This window comes from Mauremys mutica, chromosome 12 (genome assembly GCF_020497125.1).
Source record: "Mauremys mutica isolate MM-2020 ecotype Southern chromosome 12, ASM2049712v1, whole genome shotgun sequence".
In the NCBI taxonomy this organism is placed as follows: domain Eukaryota; kingdom Metazoa; phylum Chordata; order Testudines; family Geoemydidae; genus Mauremys; species Mauremys mutica.
The window spans coordinates 52,549,341-52,571,173 of record NC_059083.1 but is presented as its reverse complement, the minus strand read 5'-3'; the positions used below and the strand labels follow the sequence as shown (position 1 = coordinate 52,571,173).

Genomic DNA, 21,833 nt, shown 5'->3' with positions numbered 1-21,833 from the left:
CAGCCAAATCACTTAGGCAAAAGTTTTCAAACTCAGGTGCCTAAAGGTAGCCAGCAAAAATCCCTACTAATCAAAATGACCAGACTTGTAGGTGTGTTGGGCACCTGCATTTCTCAGTGACCTGTCTGGGAACTAGGGCTGCCCAGCAATCCGGGGGGGGGGGGGGGGGACGGGGGGAGAAAAAGAAAAAAAAGACTAAAACAGACACATTAAGGCTAAGATTTTCAAACTGCCTTAGGGATTTGGATGCCCAATTTCTATTCATTTCTAGGAGGGTTAGGCACCTAACTTGTTTAACCACTTGTGAAAATTCCACAAAGCACCTAAATACCTGTAAAAACCTGTCCCTCTGGATACTGGGATTAGATGCTTTTGAAAGTGTGACCCATCCCCTCTCTGTGCCTCAGTTTCCCCAAATGGGGCTGGGGCTGAGGTCTATAGTTGTGCCAGATGAGAGCTAAGTTTGGCATTTTGAAAGCAGCTTTATAGAAGCTAGATGTCCAAATCCCATTGAAATTCAATCAGATTTAGGTGCCTAATTCCAGCCTAACTATTAACTTTAGGTCCCCAAATTTGAAAATGTTGGCCCCAAATCAATCAATCCGCATGTGCTAAACTCTTCCTAAATCTGTTCATTTGGGAAAAGCAGAGGTTGCGATTTTCACTGAGGAGTGGGACACTTCATGCTCAACGGTTGTTTTGAACAGCCATGGATCACAGTTTCGCTAGGAGACTCATGGATTCCCAGCTGTTCCAAGGCCGGAAGGGACCACTGTGATATAGTCTGTTCTGTGCATAGCACAGGCCAGAGACCCTCGCCCCCTGATCCCAGAGGGGAGATGATGCGTTTGAGGCCCTCAGAACTCACAGATCAGTTCCCGGCTTTGCCCTGACTCTCTGTGTGGCACTGAGCGGGTCACTTAGGTTGATGTTTTCAAACTAAATGTAATGGGAACTGTGTGTCTAAATCACCTAGTCAGGATTGGAAAATATCAAACTTAAACTCTGTGGGCCAGATCCTCAGCCGTCGCTCCACTGGAGTCACTGGGCAGATCCCCAGTTGGTGTGACCCTGCTTTTGCTCCGTTGGAGTCACCTCATCCCTGTCTGTGCTCAGACACTACAGTGCTCAGAAGCATTTACCTATCTAGACAGACAATGGGGGCAAAACCTGTCCCTACTGAGCTTAAAAGCCAACCTCCCATTGGCGCCTGCCTCACAAGGATTGGGGCCTACATGCGTTACTCACTGATGACTTAACAATACAAAGGCAAATCTCAGCAGGTGTCTGGGGTGCTGCGATCCCATCCACAGTCCAAGCACCCCAACCAGCCCTTGGTGCTTAGGAGTTTTAACTGACAAACAGGAAGCATTTGGAAGCAAACTGGTAAAGAGAAAAGATGGCAAATACTGCAGCTGTCAATGAAATTCTGGTTGCTTCATGCAGTCGTCAGAGGGCAGCAAAGGATAAGGAATGAGAAGGAAGCAGCATTATAGGGACTGGACAGGAGGGGATGACTCATTGATATCTTCTGGCCTTGGAAACTATGCGACCATGTGATCTTCCCTCGTGTATAACACAGGCCCTAGCACTAATCACATTCTGGGCTGTATTAACAGGAGTGTCGTATGTAAGACACGGGAGGTAACTGTCCTTCTCTACTCAGCCCCAGTGAGGCCTCAGCTGGGGTCCCGTGTCAGTTCTGGGCACCGCACGTTAGGAAAGATGTGGACAAATTGGAGAGAGTCCAGAGGAGAGCAACAAAAATGATCAAAGAGTTAGAAATCCTGAGCTGTGAGGAGAGGTTAAAAAACTGGGCACGTTTAGTCTTGAGAAAAGACGACTGAGGGGGACCTGATAAGAGTCTTCCAATAAGTTAAGGGCTGTTCTAAAGAGGACGGGTGTCATAAACAGATAGTTAAGGGTTAAGGTCTGTTTTACCTGTAAAGGGTTAACATGTAGTACCTGGTGACCACCTGACCAGAGGACCAATCAGAGATAAGATTTTTTCAAATCTCTGTGGAGGGAAGCCTTTGTCTGTGTGAGAACTGTTCTTGAATCTAACAGAGGACAGTCATGTCTCCAAGTTCTCCTGGAATAGTTTCTACTAATTAATAGTGAGTATTAATTAGAAAGGCAAATTAGTCTTATGATTTGATTTCTATATTTGCAATTGTGTGTTTGCTAAAGGAAATGCTTTATTCCTGTTTGCTGATATTGCTTTTACTGAGAAAGGGGGGAGAGGGGATTCTCTCCAGAGATTGATAAGGTTATACCCTATGAGTGTCCAGCTTGGGCTCATAGAGATTCTGTATTTTCTTTTTGTTCTCTTAATAAATTCTTTTCTTTTCTTTGGACTTGGTTAATTCCTTCCCTTGGGGAAATTCAGGGGAAGGGGAGGGGGAAGTGGGCTGCTTCCCTGTGTGTGTGAGATTCAAGGAGTTGAATCAGGGGGGAGGGGGAAGGTTCCTCCTCTGTGAATTGATCTGTGTTCCCAAGGGGGGAAACAGGGGTGTCCCGGCCCACGGAATTGACCGGGTGGTGGCAGCCGAAGGGGAGACCTACCCTAGGATTTTGGGGTGGGGGGAAGACATGCGGGTCCTCACTTTGAAACCGCCCAGTTTCAAGTGAGGGTAGACTCTGACAACGGGGATCCATTGTTCTCCATTTCCACTGAAGGTAAGAGAAGAAACAATGGGCTTAATCTGCAGCAAGGGAGATTCAGGTTATATATTAGGAAAAACTTTAACTCTCAGAGTAGTTGAGCTTTGGAATAGGCTTCCAAGGGAGGTTGTGGAATCCCCATCACTGGAGGTTTTTAAGAACAGGTTGGACGAACACCTGTCAGGGATGGTCTAGATTTACTCTAGCTGACTCAAAGATTAAATGACTTATTCCAAGAGGAGATGTGAAATATACATTTGATAAGTGAAGTTTCTTGTTCATAACTATTTTTGGTTCAGTAATAGTGATCAAGATGTTACTCTTCATGTATCTAGGTATCATGCTGCACCCAGCACTGTCGTATCTGACTCCCAAGTATTTTTCGAGTTATCCTCATAGCACCACTGGAAGTGGGAATATCATCATCGTCATCCCTATTTTTCAAAGTGGAAACTGAGGCACAAAGCAATGAAGTGACCTACCCACGGTCACGCTATGATTCGGTGATAGAGCTGAGAATTGAACCCAGCACCCCTGTTCCCCAATCCAGTGAATCACTGGGATGCTCTCTGCAGGCCAGTCTTAGATAACACACTCCATCAATATTTTGGGGACCATCCTATATTAAGTTTATGTATCACTGTGGGCCAGGAATTTTACATAACTCCACAGGGAAGGGTTACACCAGCTCCTCCAGGAACCAAAAATGGCGGGCAGGGGGGAGGGAAATAAAGCAAAGCAACTCACCATCTATGTCTACACTGCACCCTACGCCCGGGCTCTGACTCACGTCTGAGCCCAAGGCCCCCTTCTGCGTGCACACAGGTCAGTCTGACTCAGCGGAGCAAACATTCAGGGCCTGGGTCCTAGGATGCTGCTAGGGGGATGGGTCAGAGCTTGAGTCCTGCTGAGACTTGGGTCCAAGTCCTGTCATTGTGTAGTGTAGACACGGGTCAAGCCACAGACCTGAGTCAGAAGGTCTGCACAGGGCAGTATGGACATGTTAGCACTACTGTGAGACCCAGGTCCAGCATTGTAAACCCAGGCTTCCAATGCAGTGTGGACACTCGAGCACGCGCATGGAAACACTGAGTCCACAAGCCCGGGTTTACAATGCAATGTAGACACACCCTCGGAGACCGATCCGCTTCAGAGAAGTTTCACACCCTCGGGGGGGGCTAGCACAGACTGGGTCAGGCTGGCTTTTCCAGAAACAAGGAAACAAAGGACTTCTGCTCTGAAAAGATGAGCTTGGACTGACTTGGACCCATTGAACGGACAGGACCTTCTGGGCTGGTGGAAGGATTGGAAAGACTCTGACCTGCTGGGGCCCCGTAAGACTGATGGGTGACTCCTGCTATGCTCTGTGTGTTTACATCTGTTAATTGTCTTTTCTCTGTGACGCTTTTCCCACAGTAGAAGCCAGGAGTCCTGAGTCCCAGACCCCCCTGCTCGACTCACTAGGCCACATTTGCCTCCAGGAACCAAAAGAGAACCCGTGAACGCCATGGGCCAGTCCCCTACTCCAGTCCCCAGCATGCAAAGCCCAGCCAGAGCCAAGGAGAGGACCTAGGACCCAGGACTAGATGGGAACGGATGGGCACGGACAAGGCATTACAGGCTGGAGGGTTCATACATTACTGGGTGTGCTACAGTACGTGAGGCCATTTATGGCCACATATGTGTGAGTACAGACGGTCGTATGATTTTATTTTGTGTGTGATTTTCTATCTAGCTAGCTAAAGGCTCAGGTATACATACTGGGCCTGCTTCAAAGTCCACTGGAGTCAGCTGGACTATCCAAAGGCGCCAAAGGGAGCTAGGCAATCAGCTTCTACCAACGGAGCTGATCTGAAGACCACTGAAAAGACTCACTCCGGCTGGAGTTTCCAATGGGAGCTGGTTCCCCAGCTCTCTCTGAAAGAGCCTTTCCTTTGACTTCATTGGGTTTGGAACAGGATAATAGGTTGGGTTTTTCAGAGAGGCCAAACCCCCTGGAACTGGGTGCCTCAACCACTTCTTCCAAAATCCCAGCCACAGGGTTTAATTTGCAAAAGCCCAGTAATATGGGCTGAAATTCTGTGCCCGTTGAAGTCAAAGACAAAACGCCCTTTGATTTCAATGGGACCAGGATGTCACCTCTGGTATCGAAGTTCCACTATTCATAGCGGGAAGTGAGAATTAGGATCTCCGAATTCCATCTGGCCTTTGGGGAAATCTCAGTCCCAGGGCGGCATTCCTTCAGGGCTGAAGGCAATTAAAACAATTACCTGGTATCTTAATCCTTCCCCAGAGTCTCTGCACCATGCGGGGCAGGTAGCTGTGATTGGACTCCAGGTGCTGTAAATTGAATTTCTTGAGTTGCCTTCTCAGACACGGAAAGGCTGAAATAGGGATGTGACCCAGCACAGAGTCATATGGTGAAAGCTGTTCAAAGTGGGTCAGGGCTGGTTAACATGAAGTGGGAAAACTGTTTGCTTCTTCCTTATGCTCCTGCAGTTTCTTGACAAAAATAGCACTTTCTTTCCAGGAAATTGTTTGCTTGAGTCCCAGGATGTCCTGAGAAGGGCCCCGTGCTGCCCAGGATGGACACAGCATGAGCATTAACCGTCAAGATGGATGGTCAGGTTTTAAGCACTTCTTCCTGTGGTAGAGAATTCAGCAGCTGGTGACTGGGGACAGATTCACAACATGCAGCATGGGACAAGCTTCCTCCATCTGCTGCCTGTTTCCACCTTTCAGCCTTCACCATGGAATCGCATTTGCCAACACAACACTGTTCAGCTGGAAAATGACTAACCAGCTCTAGTCCGGACCTAGACAGAGAGGAAATGAAGAACTACGCGAATCACTGCACTCCTGTTTGCGTTCAGGATTGTCCATCGAAGAGAAATCTGCCATTATGACAAAATGAGGTCGCGTTTGGACAAGCAAAGATCCTGTTGGTCTGTCTGTCTGCGCAATAGCTGAACTCCGCAGAGATGGGACTAGGTTTACACTGGATGGCTCATGCAGGGCAAGGTCAGCGCAGCCACCTCTGCCCCCCCTGTTGGCTCTTGGGGCTCCCAGTTGAATGCCCAGGATAGTTTGGGGCGCAGGTACAGGGATCCCAGGGGGGCTCAGAGCCCGAAGACAGCAGGGCCAACGCTGCAGCCCAGCAGGGCGTTGGCGGCTTTCAGGCACTCGCTCAGCTGGGCCCCTGAAATGAGAGGGGGGTCAGTGGAGAGACACCAGCTCAGGGAACAAGGGGAGGGTCTGGGGGCAAAGGGATGAGAGCTCACAGCACGTGGGGGGCTGGCATAGGGGTTGGGAAGCTGGGAAGCAAAGGTCCTCGGCGGCGGGGCACGGAAACCCCAGAAGGGTGCTGGGATGGGGAGAGGCTGGGGATGGGGCTTTCGAGCGATGGGCTGTGGGGCCCTAGGGTGCAAGAATCTCAGGGATGGGGGCCCTGGGACCCATGGGGCACAGGCTGTCAGGGCCCTGAAGGGGGCTGGGTTATGGGACACGGGGGCAGGGTCATGGCTGTGGGCCATGGGGACAGAGGGGTGAGGATGGAGGGTCCTGGGGCCCAGGCTCAGGGGCCCCATGAGGCAGGGGCTCTTGGGGGTTGAGACCTTGGACACTGTCCCTGCCCCCCACCCCCCAGGCCTCCTCTCACCTGCTCGGTCCCGCACCCAACCCACAGCCTTGGCCTCCAGGAGCTCCCATTCGTCGCGCTGCCCCACGGCCCGGTCGTGCAGCCAGACCACGGCTAGCACCGTGGCCCAGATACTGGGGGTCACGTCCTGTGGGGGGCAGGAGAAAGACAGCCTGAGTCAGTGCCAGACCTGCTCCCCTATCCCCCACCAGTCATAGGGACCCCCCCACTCCAGCTCCCCCCCCCGACTCAGAGGGTTCCTAGCACCCCCGCTCCAGCACCGTGGCCCCCCTACCCAGATGCCCAGTGCCATGCCTGGGGGTAGGGAGACAGCCTGAGAAAGGGCCCAGCCTGGGCACCTCCACCTGGCCCTTGGCCCCCTTGATCCAATGCTCCGACCCCATTAGGGGTTTCCCAGCCCCCCAATCTTGGCCTGTCTCGCCCACTGGGCTCCAGGTTCAGGGGTCATTTATTCTAATCACCCTCAAACTCTCCCCCACCAGCCTGAGTCATCCCCAATCTCATCTAGGAGCAGAGAAGAGGACTAATCCATAGCACCTGCCCCCCATCTCTCCCTTCCTCTCTCCTTTGCACCTCCCTCCCCCCCACCCGCTCACCTCACTAGGTATCCTCTTTCTGGCATCGGTCTCGCTCACCCCCAGCACGGCAGCCAGTTGGGGGTCCAGGTCCCACGAGCCATCGGCATTTTGCAGAGACACCAGCCTCAGCAAGGGAGACTCCTCCGGCATCCGCTCTGGGAAGAGACCAGATGGGGCTGGTAAAGGGTTGTGGATTCAGACCAGCGACATGGCCTGTCCAGGCTGGGGGACAGCCAACCTTAACTGTGACCCTCTGTGTGTCCTTAACTCTGTCCCTCCAGGGGTGTCCTTAACCTGCTCCTCTCCACCCCTAACACTACCTCATCCATGGGCACCCTTTACCTGCTCTTCTGCACCCTTAACCCTGCCACAGACATCCTTAACTCTGCCCCTTCTTGTACCCATGGGATGACAATTAACTTTCAGTCGGAGATGGGCACTCAACTCCCTGTGAATGTCCCAGCCCAGCCATTAATTCCATGACCCCAGGGTGTTTCTCAAAAACAATCTGATCCCAGGACCATCCCCCCACTACAACTTGCGATACAGACCTACGTCCGGAGGGAGACACAAGCATCTAAAGGGGTACCGGGCAACGGGATGTTACAGAGTCTATACGATATTATAGGCATGCATGGGCCAGGCTTACGGGCAGAGCTAAAGTTATCTGGGCTACAGTAACTTTGTATTTCCAGACTCTCCAAATTCAGGTTTTAAGGTGAGCCTTCACTTTAAAAGTTCTGCCTTTCGTGGGTTTCTTCGTTTATAAACCAGAATGTGCCAATAAAGACTTTTGCCCCTGAACTCGCCTGTACAAACATCCAAGCTTAGGCCCAGTTTCACAAGGGTTTTTTGCCTGGGAATTTCCCTCTGTGTTTATTTCAGAGAAAACTGCTCAGAAGCATTTCTGTTACTAAAAACTACTGATCCCCCCCACCCCCCCCAGACACACTTCGCTCACCGATACAAACTCACACCCCAAATTCCAGCTTCACAGAGTTTTTTGCCTGAGGGTTTCCTTATTTTTTTATTCATTTTGTTTCGAGATAATTTGCTTCAAGTCACTTAAAAAAAAAAACAGCTAAGAATTCCCCCTCTCGCAGTGGCACAAAGGTTTTTCGCCCAGGAATTTCCTTCGTTTTCTATGTAGTTTTTAAATACTTGCACAGCTCCGTGACCTTCAGAGCACATCTGTCTCTAACCCGATGAAGCATCACCCTGGCATTTGCCCACCCCCAGAGTCCTGACTCCCAGCCCATGCCCCCCTCACCTTTCAGGGTGCCGGGGACCCCTGATTGTAGGACTGTCTGCCCTTGTGTTACCCCCCCACCACCACCACCACGGAGCCAGGAGAGGCACTTGCGAGGGAGATGGCTGGTGCTGGACTTCGAGAGCTGCAGGCACTTGCGTGCAGCACGTGAGTACCACTGCCACAAGTCACGGGACAGGCCCCCGAAGACGCTGCGGTAGTTCGGTTCGTCTAGGCGCGCTCTGCTCGCTGGACGCTCACAGACACGGTCTATTTGGATCTCCCTTATCGAGATGCAGTCTCTCATCTCCACATATTCCCTGATGAAATCTAAATTTAGGGAGCAGATGGACAGAGAGAGAGACAGACGGACACACAAATAGACACAGAGAAGGAAAGGAAGGGAAGAGAAATTCCCCCCTCCAGGCACTTAGAGCCAATGCACCGCTGGGACCCTGGGACCCCTTCCCCATACCCCCCATTCCCTTTCCTCCAGCTGGGACCCCCCCACACCCAGCTCCATCCTCCTCTCCCTGCAGCTCCATCACAGCCAGGATCTCCATCCCAGCTCCTGTCTCTTCCCCCCAGCTGTGACCCCCAGATCCAGTCCGCACAGGCCCATTCTTCTCTCCCCATTCTTCAGCCGGGACCTCTCCTCCAGCCCCAGAGGATGCAGGGGTGGGTGCTGCACCCCATGGATGAGGGCAGGATGCTGGGGAGTGAGAGGCCCCCGCTAGGCAGGTCTGCTCATGACAGTGATGCACCTGCCCCTCCTGTCCCTGCAACTGTCTGGGTTGGTCGGTCGGTCCGATTGGATGTGTTTCTCTCTCTGCGTCTCTCCGTCCTGTCCCGCTCTAGGTCCGTCTGTCTGATTCTCGGTCTCTGTCCCTGCCTGACTCTGGGTCTCCGCCTGCCTGTCTGTCTCTGTCCGTCTGTCTGGGGGGAAGCACAGATCCCACTCTCCCGGCAGGGGTGTGGGGGGCAAGCCCTGTGGGCTACTCCCTGTCTCACCCTGCCAGCACCCCTGCTCTCCCCATGCCCCGGGGGTGGGAGGATTGGGGCCGCCATCGCCTTGGAACAGTGAGGGGCAGCACAGCCCCATGGGAGTCAGGGGGGCAGGAAGAGGGGCAAAGGGACATTACCCCATAAGCAAAATGCCCCCCATGCTTCTGGGTTTCCCCTGCCCCTACACTGGGATCCTCCCGTGCTCGGATCCCTCCCGGAATTCCCCTCCTTCCTGGTTCCAGGTTCCCACCATCCCTCCCACCGGTGCCTTCCCTCTCCTCCCCCCCACCCCGAATTCCCCCCACATGCTGGGTCCCCCCCCGGTGCCCGGAGCCCCAACCCCTTCAGGGGTTACCTGTCAGTGGGACGTCCTGTCTCACCAGTGGCCCCTGCACCGGCTGTCCCCGCTGCGTGTCCACCCCTACGTAGGCCGTGAGGGAGCAGATAACCCCCGAGCTCAGACTGGCCTCCAGTGCCCGGTGCTGGGCCCCCTCCGACCCAGCGCCCACGGCCCCCTCCAGCTCCAGCAGCAGCGACTTGGCTGCCAGCCGGTGAACAGGCAGCCTGTGCCTGGAAGAGCGAGTCACGGGGTCAGCCCTGGATGCCTGGGTTCCAGCTGCTGCAGGGAGGGGAGCAGGGTCTAGTGGGATGAAGGGGGGGAGTGGGTGCCAGGACTCCTGGGTTTTATCCTGGTGCCGAAAAGGGAGTGGGGTCTAGTGGTCACAGAAGGAAGGCTGGGAGCCAGGGGGGCAAGTCCCATCCCATCTCTGTTCCGCTGGGGTGGGGATGTGGGGGCGGGGGAGGAGGAGGAGGGCAGGACCCAGCTGCCTGGGAGCATTGCTGTCACCTGTCTCCATCCTGTGGCTGCAGGGAGAACTGCAGTGTCTCCTTGTAGGTCTGGTCCTGGATGCCATACTGTAGGGTGACGCCCGCCATGGAAGTGTCTGGGGGCTGCAGGCAAAGAAAGGTGGTCAGAGGTGGAATGCGACAGGGGAGAAGATGCCCTGGGACCCCCCAGACCCAGCTTAAAGAACAAAGAGGGCAAATACGCCCATTAACACCAGTTGGGGGGCTAGCCTAATCAGCCCAATGGCCGCCATTAGGGCCCAGAGTTAACAATCCCCATTGAGCTCAGTGGGGCTGGAGTAGCACAGAGACTTCCAGCCCAGTGGCCATCATTAGAGGTCAGCGTTATCGATCCCCACTGAGGTCTCATCTACACTACATACTGTGGTAGAACTACGTTGGTCAGGGGCATGAAAAATCCAACCCCTGAGCGACATAGTTACACCAACCTTAGCCCCCCATGTAGACAGCGCTATGTCAGCAGGAGAGCTTCTCCCGTCGGCTTAGAGTGTCTTCACCAGACGTGCTACAGTGGTGCAGCTGTGCTGATGTCAATTTGTAGTGTAGACCTGCCCTGAGATCAATGCAGCTGGGCTAGTACAGAGACCTGCAATCCAATGACCATCCTTAGGGGTCAGAGTTATCAATTCCCATTCAGCTCAATGGGGCTGGGGTAACACAGGGAGCTCCAGCCCAATGGCCATCATTAGGGGTCAGAGTTATCACTCAGGAGGGGACTGTGGGGCTCCTGGCTCAGTCACTGACCCTGAGCCCTCGGGGTGTCCCAGGGCGGGGGTTTTGCTCTCTCACCTGTGGCTGCCCACGGAGCTGAGCATAGACAAGGCACCGCTGCCCAGGGAAGATCACCTCGGGGCACCGGTGCAGCAGCTGTGCCTGCATCCCAGGGGGCAGATCCCAGCTCAGTGAGATCCCGGTCACCGCCGGCAGCAGAGCCCGCTTCAGAGACTGCAGCACCTGGGGGAGAGACCGGCACACACACGGTGGGCCAGGATGCCTGGGTCCTATCCCCAGCTCTGGAGGGGAGTGGGGTCTAGTGAGCTAGAGTGGGGAAGCTGGGAGCCAGGACTCCTGGGTTCTATCCCTGCTGCAGGGAGGGGAGTGGGGGCTTGTGGGTTACAACAGGGGAGCTCAGAGCCCACACTCCTGGGGTCTCACCTTGGGCTGCATGCGGTCCTGGCCGGTGATGAACTCGGCGCTGCCCCCTGCTGCCCGGGCGATGCCTTTGATCAGAGCTGTGGAAACCCCGTCCCCGATGCCGAAGGAGAAGCACCTGCAGGGGGGATAGAGTTTGGGGAGGGGGGCAGAGACCGGAGGGGGAGGGGCAGAGCTGGTGGGGTCCATCCAGTGCTGGGAGAGGGGGACAGGACAGTTTGAGAGGGGCCAGTAGGACTCGCTGGGCTGGGGGGGCAGAGTGAGGTGAAAGGTTGGGCAGATGCTGGGGACTATGGTGGGGGGGTCCACATGATGGCAATACTAATGGGGGCAGGGCTGGGGGGGTAGGCACCCCCATTACCTGTGGGTCCCCCGGTTACGCCACACCTCTGTGATGACATCCTGGGTGTTCTCTACCTCCCCATCCGTAAACACAAACAGCTGTGGGGGAGAGACGCTGTCAGAGCCAGGGACCTCAGCCCCCCCAGAGACACCCCCTCCCCACTGGGAACGGGAGCAGCTCACCAGGGAGTCTGACCCTCCCAGAGACCCCCGGCCCCATCCCTCTCCTCCCAGAGATCTCTCCTGAGGGGCTGACAGATGGGGACTGCTGACCTTCTCGCCTATCTCTGTGACCCCCAACCCCTAGGCATGACCCCAACCCCCACCCATCACCTGTTCGCTGGCCCCTGGAGATAAGAACCCACCGACGGCTGTGGGCACCTTCCAGAAGATTCCTCCTGACCCCCCGCACGTGTGCCCTCCCTGCCCCCCGCAGGCTGCAGGGCACCCCCCAGACCTGGGTGCAGCACAAAGCGCTGCCTCTCCAAGCTCTATACAGAGGTTCCCGCCTCCGCCCGCCCTCCCCCCGGGTTGCTACCTGCCACGCCCTGCTCACACCCCCAGGGGTGCTGGCACTGCCCTCTTCCCCCGATCTGGCCCAGAGTCCCAGTCTCACTCCGAGCAACCCCATGGCCCCTGTCGACCGTCCCCCAGAGTCCCCAGCTCCTCTCCGATCACCTCTCCCAGGTTCTCCCTCTTGGAAGTTCAGGAACAGCCTCCGAGGGGAGCGGGACGGCGGGGACAGGCAAGGAGGGGCCTGCGATGGCATATGGCACACATGACAGCTGGGAGCAAACACCCCATGGGCAGGGATGGTGCACTGGGGGTGGGGGTAGGGGGCTCAGTTACTGCAGATAATCCTTCCCAGGGGGCTGGTGGGTGGGTGGGGGGGGGTTCCTTTCTATCCTGAAAGTCTATGAGTCTGTCCCCCTAGGCCCGCATACTTCTCTGAGACCCCCCACATCACCCCACAATCACTCTCTGAGCCTGCCCCAGGACGCTCCTCCAGCTGGCCTCAGTGCCCCTGGTACCTGGCGTGGGTGCCCGTCCCGGCAGGGGCTGCGGTAAATGGCTCGTAGTGGCTCCAAGATTCTGGTGCCCCCCAGGTCAGCCTGGAGCAGCTGGATGCGCTGCAGGGACTCGGCCATGGTCTGCTGGGTATATTCCACGGTCTGCCTGCAGGGGGCATTGACAGGTCTGGGGCTGGGACAGCCGGAGCCAGGGACACCCTGCCCCCAGCCAGCCTTGCCCCCTAAACCCCAGCAAGCCCCCGCCCCCTAACCAGCCCTGCCCCCAACCTACCAAAGCCCCCTGCCCCTAACCAGCCTTGCCACCTAACCCACAGACACCCTCTGTCCCCTAACCAGCCCTGTCCCCTAACCCAGCCAGCCTCCTCCCTGCCCTGCCCCTCGGACTCACGGGTAGAAGGACTCAAACTCAGTCCCAAAGCCATAGACGTTGAAATAACAGCCCAGGGGCAAACTCTTCAACAGCAGGATCAGGGACTCCTGGGGACAGACAGACGGACGGATGGATGGAGAGTCAGCCCCACGGGCTCAGCCCGCCTGGGCAGCTCCCCCCAGCGCGGGCCCATCTAGCGCAGCCTCCTGTCTGGCCGTACCTTGGCGCTGTCGATGCGTTGGGGGAAGAGGTCTCTGCTGTCCATGGGGCATGTCATGCTGCTGGAGCGGTCCAGCAGGAGGATGAACTCCCCGGCCCGGCTCTGGGCCAGCACAGCCTCGGGCACGCTGGGCAGCAGGGTCACCATCACGGCCGGGTCGCCCATCAGGGAGCCTGCGGTGAGATGGAGACCAGCCCCCAAATGGGGCGGGCATGGGGTCGAGCCCACGTGAGCCACCCCCTCAGTGCCCGACTGCCCCCTGAGACCCACCCCCACTGCTCTGTCCCTCCCCCCACCTCTCTCTTCCCTTAGATCCCCCCTCGCCCGCAATATCCAGTCCCCTAGTGCCTGCTCTCCCATCCCCAGTTCTCCCTTGTGCCCCCCAAACCTGCAGTGCTCCCCAGTGCCTGCCTGCTCCCAGACACCCCGCCCTGCCAACGCCAGCTCCCCCAAACCTCCGCTCCTGTCCCTCGTCCTCCACACACCCCATCCCCAGCTCCCCCAAACCTCCGCTCCTGTCCCTCGTCCTCCACACACCCCATCCCCAGCTCCCCCAAGGCCCCCCGCTCCTGTCCCTCATCCTCCACACACACCCCATCCCCAGCTCCCCCAAGGCCCCCCGCTCCTGTCCCTCGTCCTCCACACATCCCCCATCCCCAGCTCCCCCAAGGCCCGCTGCTCCTGTCCTCCATCCTCCGCACACACCCTATCCCCAGCTCCCCCATGGCCCCCGCTCCTGTTCCCCCACTCGTCCCGATTCCCACAGCAGCCACCCCTATCAGCCCTAGGACCCCCATTCCCCAATTATCCCCCTCATTGCCCTGTGCCTTCCCGACCCCATGTCACCACCCAGCACTTACTTCACCCCCCACAGATCCCCGCCCCATAGATCCCCCTCTGTGCACCTGCCCAGAAGTAGCTGGGTGCAGGATTCCCTCCCCCACCTGCTCCAGGCAGTCCGGCCTCCAGCACCGCGCTGGGTTTGTGTGGCTCCGCATAATACACCAGCAGCTCCACGTCCCGGTCCCACGGGGGGGCCTGGGCCAGTGACACCTGGGGGGGGCGACAGACACACAGTCACCTCCATACGATTCCCGGGGGAGCAGGGTCTTGCTGGCTCTCGCACCCAGCTTGGCACCCCCTGCATGGAGCCAGGGTGAGGGGCTGACCCTGGGAACACTGGCTGCTCCCCTCCCCCGGTTTCGGTGGAGAGAAGACAGGGAAAAACAACCCCAAAGGCCAACGCGGGAACTTGGCTTTTCTTGGTGAAAAACTGCAAAAAATTGACGGGGGGCGGGGCGCTAAATCTTTCCAATTTGAGGGTGAAATTTTCCTGGTCCTCCCCACCTCCATTTCCTTCCACTGAGAAACAAGGAGAGGGAAAATCCCAGAAACTAAAGACTAACAGAGCCCAGCGACTTCCAGGGATTTCCTCCCCAAACTGGCAGATTTCAGCCTGTCCAGATTTTCCCCAGAGAAACTGGGAAATTCACCAGATCTGTTGGTGTCGCTCAATCCCACCGCCCCCCCCAATCACCCAAAGAGTCTGGCCCATGCTCCCCCTTTCAGGACCCACTCACCTGGGACCTGCCTCCCAGCCTCACCCCAAATCCCCCCCCTAGCCCCCAGCCCGGTTCCCTGGCACCCACCCCTCAGCCCAGAGCCCTCCCCAGCACCCTCCTCCCAGTGGGGATGGCCGGGACCCAGGCGTCCGGGGGAGCCCTTACCTGGGCAGTGGTTCGGTTCCCGGCCGTATAGCTCAAGGGAGTGAGGGGGCAGTTGGAGAGCACGCGGTTGATGCTGTGGGGCGACTGCAGCGTGGCGCTCAGGCTCAGGGTGTAGGGCAGCTCCCGCTGGGGGACCCGCGGGACCCCCTGGGTGACATCCTCCCCATGCCACCCTGCAGAGAGAGAGACAGGGGTGAGAGCCAGGGGGAAGGATGGGGAGTATCAGATATTGGGGGGATATTAGGCTGGGATATCAGGGGATTTCGGGATGGCTAGGGTGGGTCACACACCCTGGGGCGGGGATTGCAGGCCTCTGGGGCAGGGTACTTACCATGGGGCACACAGTAGTGGCCTATGGGGCATTATGGAGGCTATGTGGGTCTTTCATTGTGCGGTACGTAACAGGGGCTATAGGGGTATCGGGAAGTTATGGGCTGTGGGGTCACTCACCATGGGATGTGTAGCCAGGGTTCTGGGGGCTATGGAGTACAGGGAGCTATGTGGGATCTATGGGGCCTATGGCTCTGGTCTCACCATGGGGAATGTGAAAGGGGTGCAGCATGGCTGGAAGCACACAGCTGGGGTATAGGGTGAAGGGGAGTATGGGGGATCTGTGGGTCTCACCATGGGACACAAGGGGGAGGGGCAGGGGGATCTGTGGGTCTCAACGGAGGGCATGGAGCGGGGCCGCGGGTGGGCTGTGGGTCTCACTGTGTGGCATGTGGAAGGGGCAAGGAGATCTCTGGGTCTCACCGTGGGGTGTGTAGCGGGGACGCAGCACGGTCGGCAGCACGTAGCGGGCAGCCCCGTCAGGCTCCAGCGGCAGCTCGCAGACGTAGCGCAGGGTCAGCACCGCCTCCTCCCCGGGGGGCAGATTCCCCAGGGAGCAGCTGAAGACGTCGCCCCCGGCCCCCTCCTGCTGCAACAGGAACGAGCTCTGCCCCCCGGCCAGAGTGTCCCCGTACAGCTCCTGCGCCTGCCAGGAGAGACGGGGTCACCCCGAGATCCCCTGTCCCCTGACATCTCCCTGCCCCCAACGTCCCCATACACCTCCTGTGCCTGCCGGGAGAGACACAATCACCCCGAGATCCCTCTGTCCCCGACATCCCTCTGCTCCCCGCCCAGTGCATCCCGGTACTGCTCCTGCGCCTGCTGGGAGAGATGGGGTCACCCCAAGATCCCCCCAGCCCGGCCCCCTCCTCTCTCCCCGCTGGGGCCCCTGCCCCCCAGCACCTGTTTCTTCTCATGGAGCTGGGCCTGGATGCAGGCCCCCCCCAGCCGGGCCTCGAAGGCGTAGACAGCTGCCTCAGCGTCCACGGGGAACTTGAACACAACCTCCAGGGGCCCCAGCTCCTCGTTCCTGTAGAGCAGCTCGCAGCCCACGTCAGCCACAAAGCCTCGGATCAACACCGACACCGAGCTGCTGCGCAGGGGCACTGGGGGGAGGGGGATGTCAGCCACGGGCCCCCCATGGGCACCGGGGAGAGGGGGACATCAGCCACGGCTCCCGCACAACCCCCCCATGGACACTGGGGGGAAGGGTCCACGTCGGCCATGCCCACCCCCACAAACCTCCCATGGACAACAGGGCGAGGGGGACATCAGCCACAGCCCCCCCACAGACCTCCCATGGACACTGGGGGGAAGGGTCCACGTCGGCCATGGCCCCCCCGATAAACCCTCCATGGGCACTGTGGTGAGGGTCCACGTCAGCCATGGGCCCCCCCACAACCCCCCAATGGGCATCGGGGTGAGGGGCCACGTCAGCCATGGCCCCCCTGACAAACCCCCCATTGGCACTGGGGTGAGGGTCCACGTCAGTCATGGGCCCCTCTCACAACACCCCCATGGGCACCGGGGGAGGGGCCACATCAGCCATGTGGCCGCCCTCCCCCTCACGGCACCACCCTCCACAGCCCTGACTCACCCGGCTCCTTGCGGAGCTGCAGCCTCCTCACCAGCTCCATCTCGGCTCCAGGGTCAAGGATCTGTGTGGGGGAAGGTGGGGGGCGAGATACGGGCTTTCCGTGGAAACTGACAGGCACAGGGTGCCCCAACCCCCCTCTCCCTCCCCCCCGCCCCAGCGACGGCGCCGAGACCCCAGCCTCCCCCACAGCCAGGTCCTGTGGCAGGGAGTCCCACAGGCTCACAGGGAATAGCTCCTGAGATCAGATTCATGGCTCCTCTTGGGCCACCACCTCCCCCTGCCATGGCGCCAGCCCCCAGCAGGGAGGGGCAGGCGGGAACCGAGGTATGGCTGGGAGTTGGGGGATCATAGAATCATAGAATCTCAGGGTTGGAAGGGACCTCAGGAGGTCATCTAGTCCAACCCCCTGCTCAAAGCAGGACCAAACCCAACTAAATCATCCCAGCCAGGGCTTTGTCAAGCCTGACCTTAAAAACCTCTAAGGAAGGAGATTCCACCACCTCCCTAGGTAACCCATTCCAGTTCTTCACCACCCTACTAGTGAAAAAGTTTTTCTTAATGTCCAACCTAAACCTCCCCCTCTGCAACTTGAGACCATTACTCCTTGTTCTGTCATCTTCTACCACTGAGAACAGTCTAGATCCATCCTCTTTGGAACCTCCTTTCAGGTAGTTGAAAGCAGCTATCAAATCCCCCCTCATTCTTCTCTTCTGCAGACTAAACAATCCCAGTTCCCTCAGCCTCTCCTCATCAGTCATGTACTCCAGCCCCCTTATCATTTTTGTTGCCCTCCGCTGGACTCTCTCCAATTTATCCACATCCTTCTTGTAGTGTGGGGCCCAAAACTGGACACTGTACTCCAAAAGAGGCCTCACCAGTGCTTAGTAGAGGGGAATGATCACATCCCTCGATCTGCTGGAAATGCCCCTACTTACACAAGCCAAAATGCCATTAGCCTTCTTGGCAACAAGGGCACACTGTTGACTCATATTCAGCTTTTCGTCCACCATAACCCATAGGTCCTTTTCTGCAGAACTGCTGCCCAGCCATTCGGTCCCTAGTGTGTAGCAGTGCATGGGATTCTTCCGTCCTAAGTGCAGGACTCTGCACTTGTCCTTGTTGAACCTCATCATATTTCTTTTGGCCCAATCCTCTAATTTGTCTAGGTCCCTCTGTATCCTATCCCTACCCTCCAGCATATCAACCACTCCTCCCAGTTTAGTGTCATCTGCAAACTTGCTAAGGGTGCAGTCCACACCATCCTCCAGATCATTAATGAAGATATTGAATAAAACCGGCCCCAGCACCGACCCTTGGGGCACTCCACTTGATACCGGCTGCCAACTAGACATGGAACCATTGATCACTACCTGTTGAGCCCGACCATCTAGCCAGTTTTCTATCCACCTTACCGTCCATTCATCCAGCCCATACTTCTTTAACTTGCTGGCAAGAATACTGTGGGAGACTGTATCAAAAGCTTTGCTAAAGTCCAGAAATAGCACATCCACTGCTTTCCCCTCATCCACAGAGCCGGTTATCTCCTCATAGAAGGCAATTAGGTTAGTCAGGCGTGACTTGCCCTTGGTGAATCCATGCTGACTGTTCCTGATCACTTTCCCCTCCTTTAAGTGGTTCAGAATTGATTCCTTGAGGACCTGTTCCATGATTTTTCCAGGGACTGAGGTGAGACTGACTAGCCTGTAGTTCCCTGGATCTTCCTTCTTCCCTTTTTAAAAGATGGGCACTACATTAGCCTTTTTCCAGTCATCCGGGACCTCCCCCGATCGCCATGATTTTTCAAAGATAATGGCCAATGGCTCTGCAATCTCATCGGCCAACTCCTTTAGCACCCTCGGATGCAGTGCATCCGGCCCCATGGACTTGTGCTCGTCCAGCTTTTCTAAATAGTCCCGAACTACTTCTTTCTCCACAGAGAGCTGGTCATCTCCTCCCCATACCGTGCTGCAGAGTGCAGCTGTCTGGGAGCTGACCTTGTCTGTGAAGACAGAGGCAAAAAAAGCATTGAGTACACTAGCTTTCTCCACATGCTCTGTCACTAGGTTCCCTCCCTCATTCAGCAAGGGGCCCACACTTTCCTTGACTTTCTTCTTGTTGCTAACATACCTGAAGAAACCCTTCTTGTTACTCCTAACATCTCCGGCTAGCTGCAACTCCAAGTGTGATTTGGCCTTCCTAATTTCACTCCTGCATGCTTGAGCAATACTTTTATACTCCTCCCTGGTTATTTGTCCAATATTCCACTTCTTGTAAGCTGTTTTTTTGTGTTTAAGATGAGCAAGGATTTCACTGTTGAGCCAAGCTGGTCGCCTGCCATATTTACTTTTCTTCCTACACATCGGGATGGTTTTTTCCTGCAACCTCAATAAGGTTTCTTTAAAATACAGCCAGCTTTCCTCGACTCCTTTCCCCGTCATGTTATTCTCCCCGGGGACCTTGCCCATCAGTTCCCTGAGGGAGTCGAAGTCTGCTTTTCTGAAGTCCAGGGTCTCAGTTCTACTGCTCTCCTTTCTTCCTTGTGTCAGGATCCTGAACTCGTCCATCTCATGGTCACTGCCTCCCAGGTTCCCATCCACTATTGCTTCCTCTACTATTTCTTCCCTGTTTGTGAGCAGCAGGTCAAGAAGAGCTTTTCCCCTAGTTGGTTCCTCCAGCACTTGCACCAGGAAATTGTCCCCTACACTTTCCAGAAACTTCCTGGATTGTCTGTGCACTGCTGTATTGCTCTCCCAGCAGATATCGGGGTGATTAAAGTCACCCATGAGAACCAGGTCCTGTGATCTAGCAACTTCTGATAGTTGCTGGAAGAAAGCCTCGTCCACCTCATCCCCCTGGTCTGGTGGTCTGTAGCAGACTCCCACCACGACATTACCCTTGTTGTTCATACTTCTAAATTTAATCCAGAGACTCTCAGGTTTTTCTGCAGTTTCATACTGGATGGAGAAACGTTGGGGGAGTGTATGGGGATGGATGGACGGATGGACAGACAGATGGAAGGAAGGAGGAGTGGGGGGGTCAGATGGAATGAAGGTGGGTGGGGGGGGTAGTGGGTTAGAATGAGGGGGCTGGGAGCCAGGATTCCTGGGTTCTATCCCCAGCCCCTGGGGGGCCCCTGGAGTAGTGATGGAGGTTGTGAGGGACCCAGGTCGGTCACTGGGGGATTGTCAACCCAGCTAGGCCCATCTCCCCGCTGTCACCCTGCAGAGAAGCAGAGGTTTGTGGAGCAGGCGCCAGTTCCCGGCTGTTCATAGCAGGAACACAGCCCTGCTATTTACTCATCTTTCACTCCGGGCTGGAGCAGCCGCCATAACCCCCCCCCACCCCAGTGAGGACAAAATCCAGCCCTTGGCCGCACTTGCTCCCTGCCCCAGAACCGTCCGGTCTGGGCCTCGGATTTGCTGCCTTATGAGGGGGTAAGAGAACAGCAGATTTTTCCCACAGCAGAAACCCAGCTCTGAGGGATGAAGAGAGTCTTCGTGGAAGAGCGGGGAGCTGAGGGTGGGATGGGGGCAAGGAACGCCAGAGCTGCCGTGACCGAGGGGGGCTCCAAACCCCGCTCTCCGAGCCATGTTTCAGCTCGCCACCACTCCAGCCATCTGGTGAATTCCTAGCTGGAAGGTTGGATGGGAAGACTGGGATCACCTGGGCAAACCCACGCACCGGGGAGGGCCCGGAGTGAACTGCAGGGGGATCAAAGGCAGATCTTCTAGAAAAACCTCCCGTCCAGCTTCACACATGGCCCGGGATGGAGAATCCACCCCAGCTCTCAGGGAGTTGTGCCAGCTGCTAATTCCCCTCCCTGCCAGACAGGTGCACCTCCCTCCTAGCGCAAATTCCTCTGCCTGCAACTCCAGCCAGGGGATGGCAGCAGGCCATCTTCTGCCACACTGCAGTGCCCACCCAGCAGGTATTTACAGCGGGGGCGGGGGGGGGGAGGCCTCTTCACCTTCTCTGGGCTAAGCTCCATAGGCTGGGAAAGGGCTGAGGCCGGGACATGAGTCCAGCGAGGAGCTGGGGCTGGTTGTTTGGCCCCGGCATTTAACTCTGATGCCTAATTCCCAGCCCAAAGGAAGGGAGTCGGCGTGAAAGTTAGGACAATTCACAGGCTGCGGCTCCTGCTGCAGTAGCTGCGTCTTGGGATGCGATGGAGCCGGAGGCTGAGTCACAGTGCGGAGATGGCGAAGCGATGGCGAGCTCCGACCGGCAATGGGCACCCGGCGGAGCCCAAGAGCCCGTGGGCAGCAGGGCAGGGCCGGCCGGGCGCCACGGGGATGGGCCCCGGGAAATCCACGCCGGGAGAAGTAGGGGAAGGGAGGGGGGCGGATCCGGGGGTGGGGGCGGAGCAGGAAGGTTTAGGGGTCACCTCCCTCCAAACACCCCCACACCCGCCCCGGCACGCAGGGCCCCCACAGCCAGGGAGGGGAGACTGCAGGGGCGAAGCCCTGAGTCAGGGGGATGAGCCCAGACCAGGCGGTGGGGGGCCCTGGACACGGAGGGGGGGCTGTAGGGCCAGGCACCCCCGGGGAGGGGCTCGGGGGCCCGATCCGCCCTCCCGGTACCTTCTTTCTCGGTCTCTGAGCAGCGAAGCCTTGAGTCAGGCTGGATGGGAAAGTATCCGTGCGAGCCCCGCCCCCCGCCAGGGAGCGTCTGCAAATGCCTCATCCCCCACCCAGGGAGCGTGTGCCAACTCCTCATCCCCAGCTACTAGAAACCAGGGACCTGCTGCGCAGTTCTCCCCACCCGCCGGGAGCCAGGGACTGTCTGCAAACTCTTCACTCCACACATCCTGCCATGTCCCCCCATTGAACTGGGGCTGGGGTGTGGGTGTCTCCAAACTGCCCCTTGCTCCTTCCTGCCCCTTTATGGTGCAAAAAGGGGGGAGCATTGTTGATGCAAATATTTCAACTCCAAAATACCCCATTCCCATCAGGGTATTCACCCTACACTCTCCATCCAGGGGCAGTAGTGGGGGGGGGGGGGGAAGGACCCGTCAGTTGACTGTCACACCTGCCTCTCAGTAGG

At 57.1% G+C, this 21,833-nt stretch overlaps 1 protein-coding gene across 1 annotated transcript; it reads right to left on the bottom strand.

Moving 5' to 3' along the window:
- Positions 1 to 5,459: 5,459 nt before the first annotated feature.
- LOC123346391 (von Willebrand factor A domain-containing protein 5A-like) lies at positions 5,460 to 21,433 on the bottom strand. Its single transcript, XM_044983761.1, has 18 exons — positions 21,371 to 21,433; positions 16,791 to 16,851; positions 16,097 to 16,299; positions 15,617 to 15,839; positions 14,864 to 15,036; positions 14,081 to 14,189; positions 13,137 to 13,309; positions 12,935 to 13,023; positions 12,547 to 12,691; positions 11,535 to 11,614; positions 11,177 to 11,291; positions 10,811 to 10,975; positions 10,002 to 10,105; positions 9,510 to 9,718; positions 8,264 to 8,479; positions 6,919 to 7,055; positions 6,323 to 6,449; positions 5,460 to 5,863 (listed from the first exon to the last, which is right to left on the bottom strand). Exons 2-18 carry the CDS (start codon positions 16,828 to 16,830, stop codon positions 5,784 to 5,786), a joined length of 2,388 nt encoding a protein of 795 aa, XP_044839696.1. The 5' UTR covers positions 16,831 to 16,851; positions 21,371 to 21,433; the 3' UTR covers positions 5,460 to 5,783.
- Positions 21,434 to 21,833: the final 400 nt, after the last annotated feature.